This window comes from Pristiophorus japonicus, chromosome 13 (assembly GCF_044704955.1).
Source record: "Pristiophorus japonicus isolate sPriJap1 chromosome 13, sPriJap1.hap1, whole genome shotgun sequence".
Classification (NCBI taxonomy): Eukaryota; Metazoa; Chordata; class Chondrichthyes; family Pristiophoridae; genus Pristiophorus; species Pristiophorus japonicus.
In genome coordinates, this window is record NC_091989.1 from 158,701,161 (window position 1) to 158,726,524 (window position 25,364).

Below are 25,364 nucleotides of genomic sequence, written 5' to 3' on the forward strand. Positions count from 1 at the left end.
CGCCTCAAGAGTATAAGTTAGTGGTCTTACATGCTAAGTGCACTGAAGTAAGTCTGGATGTTTTTGTCATCTGTGGCGTGCCTTATGGTGAAAAAGTTCAGGCGGATTAAACTAAATTAAGTCTATCTGAATCCGTTTAGAGCTGGTTGGAAATAGTAGTTTATTTCAAGCTGTAGATTTGTGCTGAGAAGGCAAGCTCTTTGCCAAGATTGTGATCAACTGGTTATTATGTCTGTTAGTTTTTAACCTCTATGTTCCTTCTACAGAATTCCTGCAGAATGGTAGAATTCATCATAGCACAAGTCAAGACGATGATTCAAAATGTTCACCCTCATATACCAGTGATTCTCCAGACAGAGTGAGGTAAGCGATGGAATTGTTAAAAACAGTGCTTTTGTTTTTTCTTTGCAGAATTTTATCCAGTACAGATTTTTAATCGGTTAGGATTATAGGTTAATAGGTTCTGGGTGGATGAATTATATGTACAGGCTTGAGATAGGGGGTTTTAAAGTTGAAATGGTAATTCAGACAAATGTTGAATTATTTTCCTTTTGGATACAGCAGCACAAGTGCTTTGTTTAAAGTGCCTTTTGCAGGATTGTGTGTGCAGTTATTTAGGAATTACATACGCAGAATAGGAGCACCGTACTTCTTTGACAATGTGTACCAGAAACCTATGCCTACCCTGATGTGCTGCATCGGGTTTGTTGTTTATTCCAATATTTGAATATTTTTTTTTAATTAGACAATAGAACTTTGAGGTAAAATTCAACTTTTATCTTGTATTTCCTTTACACTTGCGTTAGGAGTTAATTTTTCAGAATTTTATGGACAGTGTAAAAGGGAATTAAACACTTGTGTTGATTTACTTTTTTATGAGTTGGATTTATTTATCCATATAATGTATTTCTAATTTGATTAGAAAGGGTATAATGATTTACAACTATGTAATTTCACCCCTGCAGAATTAGGTATCTTCACACTTTCTCGAATGGAATGATCTCAGTAAAGGTACTTGATTCTGGCTGGTTTAAGATCCTGCTTGAAATGCATTTGTTTTATGAGGCATTTATGATTGCACTTAAGTCGTTGGACTGTATTGATTCTATATATTTTACAGCAATAGTCTGCTGCATTGATGTGACCTTTTATCTGAATAAGATTAAAATTTGAGGGAGGGAGATGTGTATAAAGTTAAATATAGTGAAAGTATTAGAAAGGGAAAATCTCATTCACCTAATAGCTCAAATTTAGTCAGTGAATATGTGAACCATACAGACCAGCAAAGTCCCAAGTTTTATCGCTGGTCTATGGTGTGATAGCTGGCTTGATCCTACATTACAACATTTTTTTTAAAAAGTACCTAATTAGCTGTAATTTGAAGTTTCTTTTTAGCTAGTAGGGGTGCTACATTTGTTCTCATTTTCCTGGATTAGGGAGGATAAATCAGTCTGGGTTGCTGCTTTTGCTCGATAATCAGTGATTCCTGCTGGAAGTAAATGTATTAGAGTGTTCGGTGAGGTGAGGATTGGACTTGTCTATAATACTCCCCCCATGGCTGAATATCCCTTGGAGGATCATATATAATTAGTGGCCACTTGATTGAGGTACAGGAGGGTGCTCGGTGCCTCTAGAGCTGTGTCCCTTTCATAAGTCAATGCATTCAAGGAAGGACAAGAGGGAAAGGGAAAAATTGTTGAGTGAAGAAAAAGGAACATCTCTAAAATCTACCAATCCACGTAAATTTAAAAACAACGACAGTTCTAAACTAAACCAGCAGGTTTTACTGATACATAAATCGCTTAAAATAAAACTGGTGCTTGCTTACTTTGGTTTATTGCCATACTGTTAGTGCAGAGATGCAGAATCTTCCTTGTGATAATGGTTGATACCTGCTGAGCAAACCTGTCATGCTTCAGTCAGTGAGTCAACCTCCTGGCTCAAGAGTTGGGAGTGGTACGTGGGAGATCTGCAGAGAGGAAGAAAGTGCAGTGATTTATAAAGATAAAAATAAAAAACAAAGTGTAAAATTCCAATGAAACATCGCAAGTAGTAATGATGTCAATCTAAGAGATTCATTTGTTAAAATCTGATTGGCATTTTTTCTGTCTTTGAGACTTTACATTTCTTCCATTTAGAAAAGGATTCTGAGAGTATTCGCTAGCCAAGAAAAGTTATATTATAACAGAGTCCATTACGTGGACTGTCTGAGTATTTGTTACTTTCTGTAATGTTTTCAAAAAGGAAAGTGATGAGGTTCTGGCAAAGCTAAATTCTGTAATCCAGCTCCAGACAGAGTGCTGTAATCTTCATCTGCATAGTGATATGATACAGAAGGCAAAGCTGCTAAGGCAGAGCTCATAAAATTTCTACAGAACTTTGCAGATTTTTCTGAAACTACTTGGTATTGTAATTTTTCCTTCAGTTTTCCTTGTCAGCACCTAATGAATGTACCATAAATGCATTAGTTATTAATCTGGGACACAGGATTAAATCATTTACACCATTAAAAAAACAATTATTGCAGTCTATAGAACTGTGAATTCTTGCATAATAAGCACCTTGGGACGTTTTACTATGTTAAATACAAGTTGCTGTTTTACCATCTTGCATGAAGCTTAGTTCTGTTCAGTATGACAAGCTAATTTAGGTGTGAAAGGAAGTCTTTTGGTTTCTCAATTTCTATTGCTCTCCTTCTTCCATTGCTCACCCCAAAATAGAAGTTATTTTCCTCGTACCAAATATTATTATGCAGGTAATATGTTCCCATGTCTCTCAGTGTCATGGTTTCCAGGGGGTGCGTATGACTGGCCTTGGAATAACTCCCTTTCTGACTTACCTTTCCTCTTTCAAAGCTGAAATTAAATCGCAGCCCCTTCTGCCTTCTAAGGTGGATGTAAAAGATCCCATAGCTCAATGACGAGCAGGGGAGTTTGCATGGTGTCCTGGCCAATATTTATTCCTCAGCCAACGCCACTAAAACACTTGATTTGTCAGTCATCTCATTGTTATTTGTGGGACCTTGCTGTGCACAAATTAGCTGCTGCGTTTCCCCACATCAGAACTGTAACTAGACTTCAAAAGTACTTCATTGGCTGTGAAGCACTTCGGCATGTCCTGAGGTGAAAGGTGCTATATAAATACAAGTGTTTTTTTTCTTGCCATCCTCCCCATTGGAAATGGACCATACGGGTGCGGAAATGTGCTAAGCCAGCACGTGAGAATTACATTTTGTCCAAAGTTTTTTGTTGCTGTAGGCAAACAGTTATTGTGTTTTACAGGCTAGATTTGATGCAGTTTATCCACAGATGTGAGGTACTATGGCAACATTCCAACAGAATTGCAGATATTTATTATTTTAAAGAATATACTGTGGATGTAATTATATTTTGGTTTTGTGGATTTCTTGAACTTGTAAAATATATCAGTGGGAGTTAGTGTTTATTGAAAAATTGGTGCAGAAATTATTATGTACCTTAATCTTGCATCTGATACTCCTTTGTCCAATACTTATGACCAAACTTTGAGCTTTTTGGTTATGATACTTTCATTTAATTTTCAGCTAAAATCAGGGTCTGTGTAACTTTTCAGACACTGGCACACCCCAGTATTAACAAATACCTCATTGTTTTGTTAGCAATTTAACTGCAGTGGTTCATTACATTTCCTAAAAAGCAAACACATATATGACTACAGTGATTAAGTTGTTAACCATTGATTAAAACCAGCACTGGAGATCTCATAGTAGTGTACCTCTGGGGAACTTTTATTGGATGAAATGAACTAAAAATGTTGGAAAGTTTAAAAAAAAATTCATTTCATCACACAACTTTTGCCACACCTTTTTGATTGTGCACTTTTATTAATTTAGAGATTTACAAATGGGGGTGGATGTAAATCTGCAATCATGTGCAGACACACATAATTGAGAATGTGTACAGAGACCACGGCAGTGATTAGCTGTTCAGCTATTGCAGATAGATGTTTTGGGCCCAAGTTTCGGGTGGAGTTGCTCCTAGTTTTTTGGAGCAACTAGTTTAGTTTGGAGTACGTTAGAAATTGCAATTCTTGGATATTAGTTTGCTCCAGTTCTAGTGAGTTAGTTTAGGTTGGCTTTAGGTAAGGCACTTTTTTTTCAAAAGGGGGTGTGTCCAGCCACTCAGGCCTGTTTTGCAAGTTTCGGCAGTGAAAACTTACTACAAACTAACTTAGGATGGAGTAAGTGTCCACTTTTGTAAGTTCTGAAAAACCTTACCTAGAGTTAAGTTTAGTTCAGGCACAGCCAGAGATGGCGGGTGGGAAGCATTAAACACAAAGGACACATCAACATCACAACAGAGGGGGGTAAGGGAAGTGAGAGGATTTTCCATAAACACCTTCACAACAACATTAAAGAAGCAAAGTACATTTAAAGCGCTAAGCATTAAACAAAGCAGTACATTTAAAGCACCAAGCACTAAACGAAGCACAAAAAGTATTAAGCAATTAATTAATAAAAAATAGAAGGAACCCTGCACCTAAAGCACCAAGACCAAAGTAATAAGTAATCAATCAATAAAAAATAGAAGTCCTACCTTTATGTGAAGGGAAGGTGTCTCTGTCAGTGTCTCTCACTGTAGTGTGTCTCTCTCTCTGTATCTGACAGTGAGGTGTGCGGGGGGTGTGTGTGTGTGTGTGTGTGTATGTGTGGGAATGGGTGTGTATGTGTGTGTGGTGGGAGGGGTTGTGTGTGTGTGTGTGGGGGGTGGGAGGGGTTTTGTGTGTGTGGGGGTTGGGAGGGGTTGTGTGTGTGGGGGGGTGGGAGGGAGTATGTGTGGGGGTGGGAGAGTGGTGTGTGTATGGGGGGAATGTGTGTGGGGGTGGGAGAGAGGTGTGTGTGTGAGGGGGGTGGGAGAGGGGTGTTCGTGTGTGTGGGGTGGGAGAGGGGTGTGCGTGTGTGGGGGGGGGTGGGGGGGGGTGGGGGTTGTGTGTGTGTGTGTGGGGGATGTGGGGGTAGGGGGGTGTGTGATGTGGGTGTGTGAGTGGGGGGGTGGGTGTGTGTGTGTGAGTGGGGGGGTGGGTGTGTGAGTGGGGGGGTGTGAGAGTGGGGGGGGTGGGTGTGTGTGTGGGGGTGTGTGAGTGGGGGGGTGGGTGTGTGTGTGGGGGGGGATGTGGGGGGTGGGTGTGTGTGTGGGGGGGGATGTGGGTAGGTGGGTGTGTGTGTGGGGGAGGGTGGGTGTGTGTGGGGGAGGGTGGGTGTGTGTGGGGGAGGGTGGGTGTGTGTGGGGGAGGGTGGGTGTGTGTGGGGGAGGGTGGGTGTGTGTGGGGGAGGGTGGGTGTGTGTGGGGGGGGTTGGGTGCGTGTGTGTGGGGGGGGTTGGGTGCGTGTGTGTGGGGGGGGTTGGGTGCGTGTGTGTGGGGGGGGTTGGGTGCGTGTGTGTGGGGGGGGTTGGGTGCGTGTGTGTGTGGGGGGGTTGGGTGCGTGTGTGTGGGGGGGGGTTGGGTGCGTGTGTGTGGGGGGGGGTTGGGTGCGTGTGTGTGTGGGGGGGGTTGGGTGCGTGTGTGTGTGTGGGGTGGGTGTGTGTGTGGGGTGGGTGTGTGTGTGGGGGGGGGATGTGGGGGGGTGGGGGGGTGTGTGGGGGGGGATGGGGGGGTGGGTGTGTGGGTGTGTATGTGGGGGGGTGGGTGTGTGGGTGTGTATGTGGGGGGTGGGTGTGTGGGTGTGTATGTGGGGGGGTGGGTGTGTGTGTGGGGCGGGTGGGTGTGTGTTTGGGGGTGGGTGTGTGTGGGTGGGATGTGGGGGGGTGGGTGCGTGGGGGGGGATGGAGGGGTGTGTGCGTGGGGGGGGATGGAGGGGTGTGGGGGGGGATGTGGGGGGGGTGGGTGTGTGCGTGGGGGTGGGTGTGTGTGTGTGGAGAGGTGTGTGTGGAGGGGGATGTGGGAGGGGTGGGTGTGGGGGGGGATGTGGGAGGGGTGGGTGTGGGGGGGGATGTGGGAGGGCGTGGGTGTGGGGGGGGATGTGGGAGGGGTGGGGGGGGGGATGGGGTGGGGTGGGTGTGGGGGGATGTGGGAGGGGTGGGTGTGGGGGGGGATGTGGGAGGGGTGGGTGGTGTGTGTGGGGGGGATGTGGGAGGGGTGAGGGGTGGGTGTGTGTGTGGGGGGGGATGTGGGAGGGGTGGGTGTGTGTGTGGGGGGGGATGTGGGAGGGGGTGGGTGTGTGGTGTGTGGGGGGGGGATGTGGGAGGGGTGGTGTGTGGGGGGGGATGTGGGAGGGGAGTGTGTGTGTGGGGGGGGGTGTGGGAGGGTGTGTGTGTGTGGGGGGGGGGTGTGTGTGTGGGGGGGGATGTGGGAGGGGTGTGTGTGTGGGGGGGATGTGGGAGGGGTGTGTGTGTGGGTGTGTGTGTGGGGGGGTGGGTGTGTGTGTGGGGGGGGTGGGTGTGTGTGTGGGGGGGGGTGGGTGTGTGTGGGGGGGGTGGGTGTGTGTGTGGGGGGGGTGGGTGTGTGTGTGGGGGGGGTGGGTGTGTGTGTGGGGGGGGTGGGTGTGTGTGGGGGGGGGTGGGTGTGTGTATGTGGGGGGGGGGTGGGTGTGTGTGTGGTGGGGATGGATGTGAGGAGGTGTGTGTGTTTGGCGTGGGAGGGTGGTGGGTGTGTGTGGGGTGGGGGAGAAGCTGGAAGGAGGCACCCCTGCTCTCTCCTCCGGCCCTTCGATCATTGACTGCCCCCCAATCCACGCTCCCCCCTCCATCCCTGTTGCCACGCTCCCCCCTCCATCCGTTGCCACGCTCCCCCCCCCCCCCCCCCCGTACACACGCCCCCCCCTCCTCCTGTACCCACGCCCCCCCCCCCCCCCCCCGTACCCACGCACCCACCCTCCTCCCGGTACCCCCCCCCCCCCAGGTACCCACGCTCCACCGAGCCAGTGCACAGGCGCACATGCACCAACGCGCCTGCGCAACGTAGCCGGCACTGAGAAGAAGGCATGATCCCTAGCCCCGCCCCCTGCAGACAGGCTCCTCCCCAGGGAGACTACGCTGCGCCGCGCCACGCCACGGTCCAGGAGGACCGGAGAATTGCTGCAGAATATTCGAGCCCAGGCAGGTCACGTAAGTCTCGGAGGTGCGCCGTTTTCGCCAGATGCCGAAACTTGGGCCCATCGTACCTAATAGTAGAGCCAGAGTGTGGGTGTGTGTTGCATGCACACTTTCTCTTTTACTTTTAAATCTACAAGGATGCTTTTTGTGCAGCATCACCAGATTCAAATAATGAGATAGCATTAATTCAGCATTGTCATGAGCCAACAGCAGGCAGATTGATTAAATGTCAGCACCGTCTCTGAATCAAGATATCATGCAACCCAAGCAACAGGGGCAACTCAAAATTCAAACAAAGTTAGATATAGGGCAGCCTGGTTGTGTAATGACAAGAGCATTGGACTTCCATTCAGATAAAACAGTTTGGATCCTAACCTCAACAGTCATTCAGAATAAGTTCTAACCAATGGGCCAGTTCAAGCAGTTGGATGCGCCACATTATGTTATAGGAAGCGCTGTCTCAATAGGAAGGGAACTGAGAACCTGATTTGAAAGCATCTTTAATTGATTGATCTGACTGTAGGGCACCAATGATGACATTATCCATGAAGTCTGAGGCCAAAACTATTCACTCCTTTTGAAGGGAGAGTCAGGGTTATCTGAAGTATTACTGAGGATTTAAGGGCATAAAAATCATTCAAATAAAAACAGATTAAGCACAACTTTGGAAAAATAGAACCTTGCACAGAAATGAACTTGTGTGGTAAATGGGTATTTTTACTGACTTGGGGGTCTGCTTCAACTCGGAAACGGAAAGTGAAACCCCCAGGAGCTGGTGGCATTGTACCATCAGCACAAGTCCCTTTCTGCAGTGTAACACTGATTTTCTGGAGTTTGGGTTCCTAGCACAAAGTGACCTCAATATGCCGATGTCGAGAATGCAGAAATATGCACGGAGTGTAGCTGCAAGTCACCAATCGAATCATAGAATAGTATAGCACAGAAAGGGCCATTTGGCTCATCGAATCTGCGCCAGCTCTTTTGAAGAGCAATCGTTAGTCTCACTCACCTGCTCTTTCCCTTTTGACTCTCCATTCCTGCAGTGAACTCGAGCACAAATCCCGCCCCAGGACCTCGCTGCAAGAGTTCCTCAGGGCAGTGTTCTAAGCCCAACCATCTTCAGCTGCTTCATCCATGATCTTCCCTCCATCATATGGTCAGAAGCGGGAATGTTCGCTGATGATTGCACAGTATTCAGTTCCATTCGCAACTCCTCAGAAAATGAAGTAGTCCATGCCTGCATGCAGCAACACCTGGATGACTTTCAGGCTTGGGCTGATAAGTGGCAATTAACAGTTGCGCCACACAAGTGTCAGGAAATGACTATCTCCAACAAATGAGAGTCTAACCACCTCCCCATGATAGTCAACAACACTATCATTGCCGAACCCCCACCATCAACATCCTGGGGTTCACCATTGACCAGAAACTCAACTGGACCAGCCACATAAATACCGTGGCTACAAGAGCAGGTCAGAGGCACTGGGTATTTGCGAAGAGTGTCTCACCTCCTGACCCCTCAAAGCCTTTCCACGATCTACAAGGCACAAGTCAGGAGTATGATGGAATACTCTCCACTTGCCTGGATGAGTAAAGCTCCAACAACACTCAAGAAGCTCGACACCATCCAGTCCAAAGCAGCCCGCTTGATTGGCACCCCATCCACCACCTTAAACATTCATTCCCTCAATCACCGGCACACCGTGGCTGCAGTGTGTACCATCTACAAGATGCACTGCAGCAACGACCTCTCCTACCTAGAAGGACAAGGGCAGCAGATGCATGGGAACAACACTTACAAGTTTCTCTCCAAGTTACGCACCATCCTGACTTGGAAGTATATCGCCGATCCTTCATCGTTGTTGGGTCAAAATCCTGGAACTCCCTCCCAAACAGCACTGTGGGAGTTCCTTCACCACAATGACTGCAGCGGTTCAAGAAGGCGGCTTACCACCAGCACATTCTTGAGGGCAATTAGGGATGGGCAATAAATGCTGGCCTTGCCAGCGAAGCCCACATCCCGGAACGAATTTAAAAAAAAAAATCTCTGTATCCGTTTGTACAGCCTCGTGGTTAGAGCACTTCCATTACAACAATGCTGGCTAGTTTCTTTAGTTGCAAAGATTTTAGTTAAAAGGAGAAAAGGAGGTACGACTCAAAAATGGATATTTTCACCAATATTTCAAAGAAATTTGTTTGACACCTTAAAATATTTAGAATTTATATTTAGAATATTGACCTGGAAAAGTGATTATAACAATGAATCTAAAATAGACTAAGGTTTTTTGGACTGGGAACTATTACTGTAGAGAGAAAATTTGTATTGAATAGTCTTCTTGGTCAGCTTCTATATGTATACTGAATATACCCAGCTCTATTTCGCTACCTCTTCCCGTAGTCACCTCTTCCCACAGTCACCTCTTCCCACAGTCACCTCTTCCCACAGTCACCTCTTCCCGTCAGACTGACATTAAGACTTGGATGAGTCAAAATTTCCTTCAACTGGATCTCTGGAAGCTTGAAGCTGTTGTTTTTGGCACCTGCCATAAACCCTGTTCCCGTGGTAATTATTATTCGCATCCCTGGCCATGAGCTTAGGTTGAATCAGACCATTCTACTGAACGTAGGCGTTTCAAACACTACATCCTATCTCGCACCAAGATTGCTTGATTCTGCCTCCTCTCCTGCCTAACTTCCAGTGGCACCAAAATCCTCACCCATGCTTTTGTCATGTCTGAACTTGATTTCTTAACTGTTATTCTTACTAGCCTCTGATCTACCTCCCTCCGTAAACGCAAATGTGTTTATAGCTCAGCTTCCTGCAGTGTAGCCTGTTCATACATCACTCTGTCCTTGCTGACCTTCACTGTTTTCCTTTCTGCCAAAGCAGTGAATTCAAACTCCTTACCTTATCTTCAAGTCACTCCATGGATTCATCCTACCCTACTCTTGTAACCTGCTCCAGCCTTGCATCCTCCCCCGCCCACCTCCTGCATCCTTCGGCTCTGATTCGGAACCTGGCCTTCAGATAAGATGTTCAACCAAGATCCTATCTGTCTGTTCAGGTGAACATAGAAAAATCCCATGGCAGTTTATTGATGAAGATCTGGGGGTTCTTTTGATGTCCTGGTCAATATTCATCTCTTAACTAACACCACCAAAGCGGACTAACTGGTTGTTTATTTCATTGTTACTTGTGGAACTTTGTGTAAAATGCTGCCTTTCAACAACATCATCCACAAGCATTAGATTAGCTTCCACATAAGAGCATAAGAACATAAGAATTAGGAACAGGAGTAGGCCATCTAGCCCCTCGAGCCTGCTCCGCCATTCAACAAGATCATGGCTGATCTGGCCGTGGACTCAGCTCCACTTACCCGCCCGCTCCCCGTAACCCTTAATTCCCTTATTGGTTAAAAATCTATCTATCTGTGACTTGAATACATTCAATGAGCTAGCCTCAACTGCTTCCTTGGGCAGAGAATTCCACAGATTCACAACCCTCTGGGAGAAGAAATTCCTTCTCAACTCGGTTTTAAATTGGCTCCCCCGTATTTTGAGGCTGTGCCCCCTAGTTCTAGTCTCCCCGACCAGCGGAAACAACCTCTCTGCCTCTATCTTGTCTATCCCTTTCATTATTTTAAATGTTTCTATAAGATCACCCCTCATCCTCTGAACTCCCAACAAGTAAAGACCCAGTCTACTCAATCTATCATCATAAGGTAACCCTCTCATCTCCGGAATCGGCCTAGTGAATCGTCTCTGTACCCCCTCCAAAGCTAGTATATCCTTCCTTAAGTAAGGTGACCAAAACTGCACACAGTACTCCAGGTGCGGCCTCACTAATACCCTGTACAGTTGCAGCAGGACCTCCCTGCTTTTGTACTCCATCCCTTTCGCAATGAAGGCCAACATTCCATTCGCCTTCCTGATTACCTGCTGCACCTGCAAACTAACTTTTTGGGATTCATGCACAAGGACCCCCAGGTCCCTCTGCACCGCAGCATGTTGTAATTTCTCCCCATTCAAATAATAATCCCTTTTACTGTTTTTTTTTTCCCAATGGATGACCTCACGTTTTCCAACATTGTATTCCATCTGCCAAACCTTAGCCCATTCGCTTAACCTATCTAAATCTCTTTGCAGCCTCTCTCTGTCCTCTACACAACCCGCTTTCCCACTAATCTTTGTGTCATCTGCAAATTTTGTTACACTACACTCTGTCCCCTCTTCCAGGTCATCTATGTATATTATAAACAGTTGTGGTCCCAGTACCGATCCCTGTGGCACACCACTAACCACCGATTTCCAACCCGAAAAGGACCCATTTATCCCGACTCTCTGCTTTCTGTTAGCCAGCCAATTCTCTATCCATACGAATACATTTCCTCTGACTCCGTAACCTTCTTCTGCAGTAACCTTTTGTGTGGCACCTTATCAAATGCCTTTTGGAAATCTAAATACACCACATCCATCGGTACACCTCTATCCACCATGCTCGTTATATCCTCAAAGAATTCCAGTAAATTAGTTAAACATGATTCCCCCTTCATGAATCCATGTTGCGTCTGCTTGATTGCACTATTCCTATCTAGATGTCCCGCTATTTCTTCCTTAATGATAGCTTCAAGCATTTTCCCCACTACAGATGTTAAACTAACCAGCCTATAGTTACCTGCCTTTTGTCTGCCCCCTTTTTTAAACAGAGGCATTACATTAGCTGCTTTCCAATCCGCTGGTACCTCCCCAGAGTCCAGAGAATTTTGGTAGATTATAACGAATGCATCTGCTATAACTTCCGCCATCTCTTTTAATACCCTGGGATACATTTCATCAGGACCAGAGGACTTGTCTACCTTGAGTCCCATTAGCCTGTCCAGCACTACCCCCCTAGTGATAGTGATAGTGATTGTCTCAAGGTCCTCCCTTCCCACATTCCCGTGACCAGCAATTTTTGGCATGGTTTTTGTGTCTTCCACTGTGAACACCGAAGCAAAATAATTGTTTAAGATCTCAGCCATTTCCACATTTCCCATTATTAAATCCCCCTTCTCATCTTCTAAGGGACCAACATTTACTTTAGTCACACTTTTCCGTTTTATATATCGGTAAAAGCTTTTACTATCTGTTTTTATGTTTTGCGCAAGTTTACTTTCGTAATCTATCTTTCCTTTCTTTATTGCTTTCTTAGTCATTCTTTGCTGTCGTTTAAAATTTTCCGAATCTTCTCGTTTCTCACTAACCTTGGCCACCTTATACACATTGGTTTTTAATTTGATACTCTCCTTTATTTCCTTGGTTATCCACGACTGGTTATCCCTTCTCTTACCGCCCTTCTTTTCTTTGCACATTAATGATGCATAACTATCCTTTATTACCATCACTATCACCAACTCCAAGGATGTTACAATACGTTGTTGACGTCCTGTCCAACATCAGGTCCTGAATGAGCTGAAATTTCTTTTGGTTTAAAGTGAACAAAGCCAATGCCATCTTTTCCAGATTACACTAGCATCTAAATGCATTTAGCTCTGTTTCTAACAACCTTCCTGGTTGCCCAATGTCCTGTGCAATCTAGACACTTGTTGAACTTTTCACCCTAGTCTGCAAGCAAAATCACAGTCCTCTGCTTCTAAAACATTACGTGCTAACACTCCTGCCTCTTCATCTCCACTGCCGAAACCCTAAACCTTGTCATCATCATCTTAGTAATTGATGTCTTAAACACTCACCTTGCTCTCGAACCTTCACACTCTTCTGCTAATCAGGAACACTACAGGTTGAGTCCCCTCCCACGTAAAATCTTGCAGTTGTCACAACCCCCTATTCTTGTTAAAATGCATTGGTTTCCTGTGCTCCAACAAATCTAATTCAGAATCCTCCATCGCCATCATCAAATCATAGAATCATAGGCCCCAAGTTTCCACATGATTTGCTCCTGATTTTTAGGAGCAACTGGTGTAGAACGGAGTATCTTAGAAATCGGAATTCTCGTCATTTAGTTTGCTCCAGTTCTAGTCAGTTAGAACAGTTTCAAAAGGGTGCGTGTCCGGCCACTTACGCCTGATTTCAAAGTTTCGTGAGTGAAAACTTACTCCAAACTAACTTAGAATGGAGTAAGTGAAGATTTTTGTACGCTCGAAAAAACCTTGTCTACACTTTAGAAAATCAGGCGTAGGGAACAAGGTGGGGGGGAGGGGGAGGAAGGGAAGTCATTAAATTCTACAATCAATCCTTAATTATACTTATACAAATATTATACAAATAAATCCAACCTGAATAAAAATTTATAAGCAAAGAAAAGATTAAATAAACCATGTTCCTACCTGTGTGAAATAGCATCAGCCTTCGAGCTGCTGTGCTTCAGGCAGGCCTTTCATGTTGGAGACAGGCAGCGGTGTGGCGTCAGTGTCTCGACGGCAGCGGCAGCAAGCTTCGAGCTGAGCTGCAGTGCTTGAGGCAGGCCTTCATTCTCTTCGTGGCTGGCTGCGAAGAAGCAGCACCGGTCGGACCAGAGGCCATTCGGCCATGAGATATCAGCGCCGTCAGTGGCTGGCCGGCAGCCGAAGAATCACCACCTGACACACGCAGCTCTTTATGGTGCTTGAGGCCATTCGGCCACGCTTTAGGGGCGGCGTCAGTGGCTCGACGGCAGCCGAAGATACAGCAGCAGCCTTCGAGCTGTGAGGGGGACTGAGGCCATTTGGACAGGGAGAGGCAGTTTTATATTTAAATTTGCAGAATGGGTGCTGCATTGTCAACACCACGTATTATTGCAAAGTTGAATTGGCACTCTTATTTCTCCAAACACACAGTCCTTAATTTGCATGTACCAATGCAGCACCGGTTCTGCAAGTTTAGCAGTGAAAAGCTGAACTCACTGATTTCAGCAGGTGATTTATTCAGCAGTGCTGCTAAAAGCAGTCCCTCACACACAGAAATATCAAAAAAAATTAAATTACAAGCCTTTGCAGGGGTCCAAGAAACAAATCTTCACTTTTTCTGCAGTATTTTAAAAAATGGCCGAGTGCCAATGTTTGTGTGAGACTGCGCGTGCGCACACGCTCCAACGCGCGCGCGTAGGGTTGCCGGCACCACGAAGGCTAATTAAAATTGTACCCGCCCCCTGCTACTTAGAAAATCAGCGTGAGTGTTAGGCTCCGCCCCCTGCTGCGAAGAGCGCGCCGCGCCAAGCAGACATCGAGCTCCAAGGAGCTCGAGAATATCCGACTTTTTTTTAGGCGCAGTTTTCGGCACGAAAAACAGGCGCCCAGCTCGGAGGTGCGCCGTTTTCGCCGCGGGACGAAACTTGGGGCCATAGAATGGTTACAGCATAGATGCATAGAAAATAGGTGCAGGAGTAGGCCATTCTCCTACTCCTGATCATGCAACTTCAGTACCTGCTTCCTGCTTTCTCTCCATACCCCTTGATCCCTTTAGCCATAAGGGTCACATCTAACTCCCTTTTGAATATATCTAACAAACTGGCCTCAACAACTTTCTGTGGTAGAGAATTCCACAGGTTCACAATTCTCTGAGTGAAGAAGTTTCTCATCATCTCGGTCCTAAATGCTTACCCCTTATCCTTAGACTGTGTCCCCTGGTTCTGGACTTCATCAACATCGGGAACATCTAACCTGTCCAATCCCGTCAGAATTTTATATGTTTCTATGAGATCCTCTCGCATTCTTCTAAATTCCAGTGAATATAAGCCTAGTCGATCCAGTCTTTCTTCATTTGTCGGTCCTGCCATCCTGGGAATCAGTATGGTGAATCTTCGCTGCACTCCCTCAACAGCAAGAATGTCCTTCCTCAGATTAGGAGACCAAAACTGTACACAATATTCAAGGTGTGGCCTCACCAAGGCCCTGTACAACTGCAGTAAGACCTCCCTGCTCCTATACTTAAATCCCCTCGCTATGAAGGCCAACATGCTATTTGCCACCTTTAGCGCCTGCTGTACCTGCATGCCAACTTTCAATGACCGACATACCATGACACCCAGGTCTCGTTGCACCTCCCCTTTTCCTAATCTGTCACAATTCAGATAATATTCTGCCTTCCTGTTTTTGCCACCAATGTGGATAACATCACATTTATCCACATTATCCTGCATTTGCCCACTCACCTAACCTGTCCAAGTCACCCTGCAGCCTCTTAGCATCCTCCTCACAGCTCACACTCAGCTTAGTGTCATCTGCAAACTTGGCGATATTACATTCAATTCCTTCGTCCAAATCATTAATATATATTGTAAATAGCTGCGGTACCGCACGAGTCACTGCATGCCATTCTGAAAAGGACCCGTTTATTCATACTCTTTGCTTCCTGTCCGCCAACCAGTTCTCTATCCACATCAATACACTACCCCCAATACCATGTGTTTTAATTTTGCACACTAATCTCTTGTGTAGGGCCTTGTCAAAAGCCTTTTGAAAGTTCAAATACACCACATCCACTGGTTCTCCCTTGTACACTCTACTGGTTAAATCCTCAAAAAATTCTAGAAGATTTGTCAAGCATGATTTCCCTTTCATAAATCCTTGCTGACTTGGACCGATCCTGTCACTGCTTTCCAAATGCGCTGCTATTACATCTTTAATAATTGATTCCAATTTTTTCCTTACTACCGATGTCCGGCTAACCGGTCTATAATTCTCTGTTTTCTCTCTCTCCTTTTTTAAAAAGTGGGGTTACATTAGCTACCCTCCAATCCATAGGAACTGATCCAGAGTCTTTCGAATGTTGGAAAATGACCACCAATGCATCCACTATTTCCAAGGCCACTTCCTTAAGTACTCTGGGATGCAGACTATCAGGCGCTGGGGATTCATGGGCCTTCAATCCCATCACTTTCCCTAACACAATTTCCTGACTCATAAGGATTTCCTTAAGTTCCTCCTTCTTGCTAGACTCTCGGTCCCCTATTATTTTTGGGAGGTTATTCGTGTCTTCCTTAGTGAAGGCAGAACCAAAGTATTTGTTCAGTTGGTCTGCCATTTCCTTGTTCCCCATTATGAATTCACCTGATTCTGACTGCAAGGGACCTGCAGTCAGTTTATATGTTTCCTCCAAGCTTACTCTCGTACTCTATTTTCCCCCTCCTAATTAAACCCTTAGTCCTCATCTCCTGAATTCTAAATTTCTCCCAGTCCTCAGGTTTGCTGCTTTTTCTGGCAAATTTATATGCCTCTTCCTTGGATTTAACAGTATCCCTAATTTCCCTCATTAGCCACGGTTGAGCCACCTTCCCCTTTTTATTTTTACGCCAGATGGGGATGTATAATTGTTGTAGTTCATCCATGTGATCTTTAAATGTCTGCCATTACCTATCCACCGTCAGCCCTTTAAGTATCATTCGCCAATCTATCCTAGCCAATTCACGTCTCTTACCATCGAAGTTACCTTTCTTTGAGTTCAGGACCCTCGTCTCTGAATTAACTGTGTCACTCTCCATCTTAATGAAGAATTCTACCATATTATGGTCACTCTTCCCCAAGGGGCCTCGCATGACCAGATTGCTAATTAATCCTCTCTCATTACACAATACCCAATCTAGGATGGCCTGCTCTCTAGTTGGTTCCTCGACATATTGGTCTAGAAAACCCTTATACACTCCAGGAAATCCGCCTCCACAGTACTGCTACCAGATTGGTTAGCCCAATCTATATGTAGATTAAAGGCACCCATGATAACTGCTGTATCCTTATTGCATGTGTCCCTAATTTCCTGTTTGATGCCATCCCCAACCTCCCTACTACTGTTTGGTGGGCTGTACACAACTCCCACTAACGTTTTCTGCCCTTTGGTTCTGCAGCTCTACCCATACAGATTACACATCATCCAAGCTAATGTCCTTCCTTACTTTTGCGTTAATCTCCTCTTTAACCAGTAACGCTACCCCACCTCCTTTTCCTTCCTATCTATCCTTCCTGAATATTGAATACCCTTGGATGTTGGGTTCCCAGCCTTGGTTACCCTAAAGCCAATGACATCATTTCCGTTAACGGTTATCTGCGCAGTTAATTTATTCACCTTATTACGAATGCTCCTCACATTGAGACTCAGAGCCTTCAGGCTTGTTTTTTTAACAATCTTTGTCCTTTTAGAATTATGTTGTAATGTGGCCCTTTTTGATTTTTGCCCTTGATTTCTCTGCCCTCCACTGTTGTTTTTCTGCTTCCTACCTTTTTCTTCTGTCCCCTTTTTACTTCCCTCTGCCTCCCTGCGTAGATTCCCATCTCCCTGCCATATTAGTTTAAACCCTCCCCAGCAGCACTAGCAAACATTCCACCGAGGACATCGGTTCTGGTCCTGCCCAGGTGCAGACCGTCCAGTTTGTACTGGTCCCACCTTCCCCAGAACTGGTTCCAATGTCCCAGGAATTTGAATCCCTCCCCCTTGCACCACTCCTCAAGCCACGTAGGAGGCTATTCGGCCTGTTGAGCCTGTGCCGGCTCTCTGCAAGAACATTTTAACTAGTCCCACTCCCCCGCCCTTTCCCCGCAGTCCTGCAAATGTTTTTGCTTCAGGTACAGGTACTGATCCAATTCTTTTTCGAAAGCCACAATTGAACCTGCCTCCATCACCCTTTCAGGCAGTGAATTCCAAATCCTAACCACTCCCTGCATAAAAAAGTTTTTCCTTCATTTCGCCTTTGGTTCTTCTGCAAATCACCTTAAATCTGTGTCCTCTAGTTCTCGCCCCTTTTGCCAATGGGAACAGTTTATCTCTCTCTACTCTATCTACACCCCTCATGATCCCTCTTCAACCTTTCTTGAATTTAACTTGAGCAATCTTCAACTATGCATCCTCAATATTTCTGTACCCAGCTTATTGCTCCATCCCTAGGAGTTGGGTGTGCAGACTTTGTTTGAGAGACATGTTGAGTTCTGGATCAGTTAAGGTTTGGGAAGAGTAGAGACGTGAAGGCCAACCAAAAATGTTACAATGGATGCTCAAGGTGATGAAGTTGGGGATTAGGTTTCTCTATTCCCACTATTCCTGCATTGGTGATCAGCTCGAATTTTAGCCTCAAACCACTTAGCCTTGCTACCTCATTCACTGCCTTCAAAATCCATGTCTTTGAATCTCTTTCAGCCCCTTCCGAATCCTTCTCTTTTTGCTAAATATCCTTCTTTCCACCAAGGGAAGAACTCTGAGATGTTCTTTTCACACGAGAAGTGCTATGTAAATACATGTTGGTGGCTATCTTAGCCATTGCAATTCATAATTCAGAAGGGGAAATCATGTTTAACTAACTTGCTGGAATTCTTTGGGGATATGGCGAGCATGGTGGATAGAGGTGTGCCGATGGATGTGGTGTATTTAGATTTCCAAGGGGCATTCGATGGGGTGCCACGCGGAAGGTTGCTGCGGGGGGTGGAGGTGCGCGGAGTCAGAGGAGGTGTGTTGGCATGGATGGAGAGTTGGCTGGCGGACGGAGGGCGGAGAGTCGGGATGGATGGGTCCTTTTCCGGTTGGAGGTCGGTAGTTGGTGGTGTGCCACGGGGATCGGTACTGGGACCACAACTGTTTACAATATACATGGATGACCTGGAAGAGGGGACAGAGTGTAGTGCGGCAGAATTTGCAGATGGCACTGGGATTGATGGGAGGGCAGTTGTGTGGAAGGCTCGGGGAGGCTGCAAGGAGATTTGGATAGGTTAGGCGAGTGAGCTGGGGTTTGGCGGATCGAGTGCAATGTCGGAAAGTGTGAGGTCATCCACCTTGGGAAAAAAAACAGTAAAAGGGAATATTATTTGAATGGGGAGAAATTACAACATGCTGTGGTGCAGAGGGACCTGGGGGTCCTTGTGCATGAATCCCAAAAGATTAGTTTGCAGGTGCAGCAGATAATCAGGAAGGCAAATGGAATGTTGGCCTTCATTGCGAAAGGGATGGAGTACAAAAGCAGGGAGGTGTTGCTGCAACTGTATAAGGTATTGGTAAGGCCGCACCTGGAGTACTGCGTGCAGTTTTGGTCACCTTACTTAAGGAAGGATATACTAGCTTTGGAAGGGGTACAGAGACGATTCACTAGGCTGATTCGAGAAATGAGGGGGTTACCTTATGGTGATAGATTGAGTAGACTGGGTCTTTACTCCTTGGAGTTCAGAAGGATGAGGGGTGATCTTATGGAAACATTTAAAATCATGAAAGGGATAGACAAGATAGAGGCAGAGAGGTTGTTTCCATTGGTGGGGGAGACTTGAACTAGGGGGCACAGCCTCAAAATACGGAGGAGCCAATTTAAAACCGAGTTGAGAAAGAATTTCTTCTCCCAGAGGGTTGTGAATCTGTGGAATTCTCTGCCCAAGGAAGCAGTTGAGGCTGGCTCATTGAATGTTTTCAAGTCAAAGATAGATAGATTTTTAAGCAATAAGGGAATTAAGGGTTACGGGGAGAGGGCGGGTAAGTGGAGCTGAGTCCACGACCAGATCAGCCATGATCTTATTGAATGGCGGAGCAGGCTCGAGAGGCTAGATGGCCTACTCCTGTTCCTAATTCTTATGTTCTTATTATGTTCTTATAACATTTTACAGTCTCTCTCCTTCATTGTCTCAACGTGTTCTCCCAAGTGAATACGTTATCTTTATTATCCTGCTTAGTTGGTTTTGATTATAGTTATTAATGTGTAAATGATCTCCTGTTTGAAGGATTCAACAGTTGGATCTTTTAACTGTTCAGTTAATCCTCTCTGTCCTAGAATCATGCAGCACAGAAGAGGGCTATTCAACCCATCATGCTTGTACCAGCTCTTTGAAAGAGCTATCTATTAGTCCCACTCCCTTGCTCTTTCCCCATAGCCATGCAAACTTTTCTTTTTTAAGTAGAGATCTAATTCCCTTTGGAAGTTATTGAATCTGCTTCCACCTTTCAGACAATGTACTTTTTTCTAATTCTAGTATAAATTTCATGTCTGCTATTTAATCTGGTACATTTACCACTTAAGGGAATGAGCAGAATTTTTCCTACAAAAATCGCCTGTTGGTTGTCGTCCTTGTTAATAGTGCAATTTTGCCTAGAATACATGGTGTTGCTTTGTTTGCTATTCAGATTATACATGAGCAGAAGGGCAGATTTGTGTGTAAAATAAACAAATAATTTACATTATATAAATTCATGTGAAAGGACTAAAGTCAAATTCATGTTGTATCTCCATAAATTACCAGCATTTTCCATCCCAATTTTGTTTTTGATAAGTTCCAATTTGTTATAATTTAACATTGACTTATATAGAAATTACAACATGGTAACAGGACCAGCCAGTGTATGTTGTGTGTATCCTCCACATTAATAGTAGTCCTAATCCCATGTGCCTGCTCTATTCCTATGTCACTTTTTCCTTCAAACCTCTATTTAAAAAAAAAAGTTTCTCCCCCCTCTCTTGTATCTATACCCACTCATTCTGGGTCCCTCACTCACTGGGAACAGTCAGTTTCTATCTACTCTATCCCGTCCCCTCATAATTTTAAGAACCTCTACCAAATCAGTGTGTAATCTTTGTTGTAACAAAAAGCAGCCCCATTGGTATTGCTATTCCATGCATTTGAGTAATGAATTTTGTCTGTCTTGACCTATTGCTCTATTTCTGAAATGTGAATAGCGTTTTTGCCCATTTAAAAAAAAATGTTAGCATTCTTCCAAAAAGGGAGTTCAGCGTGAAGTGCTATGCAATGATGAGCTGCCTTACGTTCTTCTACTCTGAACGAGTTGCTGCTGTTGCCTGTGTTGCTGTGGGGAAGTGGTAGATAAAGTCATTTCCCAAGGGGAAGGAATCAATGGATGAGTTGTCAGTAAGTGCTCTCTTGCATGCCCTTGCGGCTGGCTCGATAGGAATATTGATAGTCTCAGCAGGTTATCTGAGTTCTTAGTTACAGGTGGTGCATGACGTGGATAAGAGAACAGTAGAAGTGGATTGGGGGGAAAAGTGGTATGTACATCCTCACTACAAAAAGGCATTCACTAAAAAGGAATGCCTTGTATAATTTACTTACTATCTTTGATTTAGCAATCTGCCTTTTTCAATGAAGTGAAGTCCTTATTTTTGAACGACTCTGGATTGATCTGTGTAAAGGTTTGGAAAAGACATCCCTGACTACGCAAGTCTTCAGGCATAGTTGAATTTTATTTGGAATATGATAATGCTGCCTTTGAATTCAAAGTACAGCCTGTATTTGTTCACCTGAAGATACAGCCTTGTTGGCCCATCACGGCAATTGCTGTTCAAAGATGTCTGTGTCTTGAGTTCACAATGTGGCATTTTTATAAAGAGAACAAATTCTTGGTGTAGTTTTTGTTAATGGAGTATGAAATTTCTCAGTCTTGTGATAAGTCAAAGCTTTGACTTTGACACGTTGGTGCAACATTGTTTGGATCTATGCATAAAACCATGAACGGTTTTGGTTTAAAAAATTTTAATTCTGAGATGTGTGAAGCTTAAAAAAAAAATACGGGAAAGAATACACCTTTCGGTTTTAAATACGAATGTACTTTGGGACTATCTTGTCAAGATTTGGGATGTGACACTCTCATTTGTGAAGGATAAGCATTTATTTTAATAATGGATCTTGTAACCTCGCAATTCTAGAACTCAGATTCTAATTTATAATTACAGCCTGCTAATAATTCAGTCATTTTTGTGCAAAAAAATTAAATTATCCAATTATTTGAATTCAACATAAATAACACAGCAAAGTGAAAACATTGTGCTAAAGTATTGAATTATGAGAAGACTGCACTTTTTCATTCTGTACAGCATATTGTTGGAGGAAAGCAATTGAATTTTGCTCTACAGCTGACCGCTGTACCTGGTCTGGCAGTGCTTGATACGCAAACCGACTAACAAAAGCAGAAGAGCATTAAATTCACCCACAAAATACTTTTACTTTTAAACTTCAGAAAAATCAAACATTTGGAAGTGCTTTTGCAAACAAAAACTTATATAAGATACCCCTATGAAAGTGTCCATCGGTGTTTTGGTGGGTCAAATGTACAGTCCAGATAAGGCCCAAAAGTGCCTTTCTTCGCCACTGTTTGCAAAGTAAGTCGAAATGTAATTTAAAAAAGAATGAGAGTTTGGCCATTTGATTGAGGCTATGTTGTAGTACCCAGGCACTGCTACAATGACTTTTTTTTCCAATTAGTTTTAACTTTTAATGCACTGTTATTCCACTGAAAGCACTGGCCCTGGGGTGGGTGCTGGAAACTGGCTCGGTAAATCTTGTTTCCTGGCGCTACTCAGGGCTCTGAATTTACCCAATTAATAGCTTAGCCATACAGACTAGAACGGTTCTAGGCTTAATACTCAGTTAGTGCTAAATTAGGTAATTGCAGCTTGAGGGATGAAAGGAGATTGCTGGTGGGGCTGCTATATTGGCTTGACCCCACCAGGAAGAGGGAGGCAGATCTCTCGTCTCTGGGTGGGGTTGCGGGGTGGGGAGGTGAGATGGAGGGAGGGGTGGAGGGAAGGGTAGGGTGGGGGTGGGAGAGGAGATGAAGGGGAGGGTGGATGTGGGGGAGGATAACTAAATATATTCAAGAAGGAGTTAGATGTAGTCCTTACTATTAGGGGGATCAAGGGGTATGGCGAGAAAGCAGGAATGGGGTACTGAGGTTGCATGTTCAGCCATGAACTCATTGAATGGCGGTGCAGGCTCGAAGGGCCGAATGGCCTACTCCTGCAGCTATTTTCTATGTCTATGTTTCTATGTTTTAACACCCCAAGGTTAATGCAAGACACAAAAAAATGTGCAGAATGGGTGTTTAATTGAAAAATTATTTTCAATATAGATAAGTGTGAGGTGGTACATCTTGGAAAAATAAGGTGGCTACATACTGTTTAGGGTCTAAATGGGGTAGAGGAGCAAAGGGATCTAGGAGTACAGAAAAACAAATCATTAAAAGTAGCAAAGCAGGTTAATAAGGCCATAAAAAGCAAACCAAGCACTGTGGTTCATTTCTAGAGGGATAGAATTGAAAAGCAGGGAAATCATGTTAACCTTGGTTGGACCACACGTGCAGTGTTATGGTCTCCATATTATGAAAAGGATATAGAGACATTGTGAGGTGCAAGAAGATTCACAAGGATGATAACCAGAACTGAGAGGTTATGACCATCAGCAAAGACTGAACAGACTGGGGCTTTTTTCTCACGAAAAGAGAAGGCTGAGGCTGATAGAGATCTTCAAGATAATGAAGGGGTTTGATAGGGTAGGTGTGAAGGTGTTTCCACATGTAGGAGAGACCAAAACTAGAGGTCATAAATATAAGATAACCCAATTAGGGAACATCTTTATCTAAAGAGTGGTAAGAATGTGGAATGTGTAGGAGTAGTTGAGGCAAATAGCATAGATGAATTTAAGGGTAGCTAGATAAGCACATGAGGGAGAAATGAATTGAAGGATATACTGATGGGGTTAGATGAAGAGGGGTGGGAGGAGGCTCACGTGGAGCATTAATGCCAGCACCGACAAGTTGGGTCGAATGGCCTGTTTCTATACTATGGACTCGATATAACTCGATGTAAGGTTAGGAAGGGAAAATTCACCCATTGTTTTGCTCCTGATTGCTAACCAACAAAGCCCTGTTGGAATTGCTCAAGTTTGGATGTCCGATGAGGTCAGGATTGGGATCAACTGTGATACTCGTCACGGTTGAACAGCTCGCTACCACTTCTCCAAGGCTTGTGCATGAATAACGGCCATTTGGGTGAGTTAGAAGTTTTAAAACTTCCATTCTAGAACTAGGAGTCATCGTCTCAGGATAAGCGGTCGGCCAATTTAGGACAGAGCTGAGGAGAAATTTCTTCACAGAAGGTTGTGAATCTTTGGAATTTTCTATCGCGGAGAGCTGTGGATGCTCAGTCGTTGAGTATATACAAGATGGAGATAGATTTGGCACTAAGGGCATCTAGGGAATAGGATGGAAAAGCAGAGTTAAGGTAGAAGATCAGCCATGATCTTATGGAATGACGGAGCTGGCTTGAGGGGCCATATGACCTACTCCTTCTATTTGTTATGTTCTTGCGTTACTGGGGGATGGCAGAGATGCCCGTCAACCATGTAACCACATTCCAGCAAAGTGAGCTGGGCGAGAAGAAAATTGACAAGAAGAAAAAGAATCACTTTTCAGTGCCTAGTTTTAGAAATGTGGTTATCATGGTTAGTGATGATTAAAATAATTTTAAAAATTAGATGCAACTGTATTTTTTCATATATACACACACAGGATAAACAGATATATGATCTTACTCTAGAATTTTTAAATAGAATTTGTTTGCAATTTTATACTTCCCGCATTGTTCAGAGTTTATGAATTTCAATGGAATTATCTTGTGTAAAATAATCATAAATACAATTTTTATGTAAACTTTTTAAGTTTGTGCAACTTTAAAACTTGATATAAGAGAATGTACTAACTTGTATTCATCTATTAAAAAGATTAGACATAATTAAAGCTTTTGGCTCAACACTAATGATTTTCCAGTGAAAGTACAAAATTAAAATTTGAGCATGTGGGGCTGCTCTATGCACAATCCTTGGAACTGGTAACAGTGAGGCCAGTGTTACAAGGAAAGACTGAAGACTAAGGCTTGAAAATGAAGGCAGGTTGAACAGTTATCTGTAATATAGAAAAACATGTCCAACAGAGGCCCTTTTTGCACTGTATGGTGTGGAATTTAACAGCCTCCAGCTGGTTTCTATTTGTCTTAAAACTTGGACAGATTGTCTGTAAACAGACTTGTCTTTGAAGAGATTGTGTCACTAAATCTGAAGTCATTTGCCATTTCACCTGAAATTTTCTGGCTTACTTACAATACATTTGCAGTGGATGGCCTTAGTTGACCTGGAAATTTAGACTTCAGTTTTTAGATGTCTTCTTGGTGCATTGGTACAGCCTTCTACAAATCAGTTTTTGTTCCCTCTGTGTCTCTCTTCCTCACATTTAACCGGATTATTTTAACACAAAGTTTTAGTTTACCTTTTCATGTAGCAATTGTAGATATGTTGATATGGAAACAGTAGTAGGCCATTCAGCCCCTTGAGCCTGTTCCGCGATCAGATATATAGACTATATGAAACTGTTCTAAAATTGATAATTCGATAATTGGAGTGTAAAGTTGAGCTTTTAATGTTTACAAAGGGACGCATTTCAGATAAACATGAGCTATGAAATACCTCCAATCAGAATTTCAAAATGCACTTAAGATTTCCCCAGAATGAACTTGTATGGCAAATACTATGGCAAATACTTTTAAGTGCTATCCAGGAGACTTGGTAAGAAAAGTGAT

General features: G+C 44.3%; 1 protein-coding gene across 6 annotated transcripts in view; it reads left to right on the forward strand.

Annotated features, from left to right (window-relative positions):
* The window catches only part of wwp2 (WW domain containing E3 ubiquitin protein ligase 2), a 247,327-nt gene that overhangs the window by 111,373 nt on the left and 110,590 nt on the right, over positions 1 to 25,364 (forward strand). For all 6 annotated transcript variants that reach the window (XM_070898209.1, XM_070898214.1, XM_070898210.1 and 3 more), the window contains one exon: positions 267 to 363. In XM_070898209.1, coding sequence (XP_070754310.1) covers positions 267 to 363 — 97 coding nt within the window. The remainder of the gene's footprint in view (positions 1 to 266; positions 364 to 25,364) is intronic.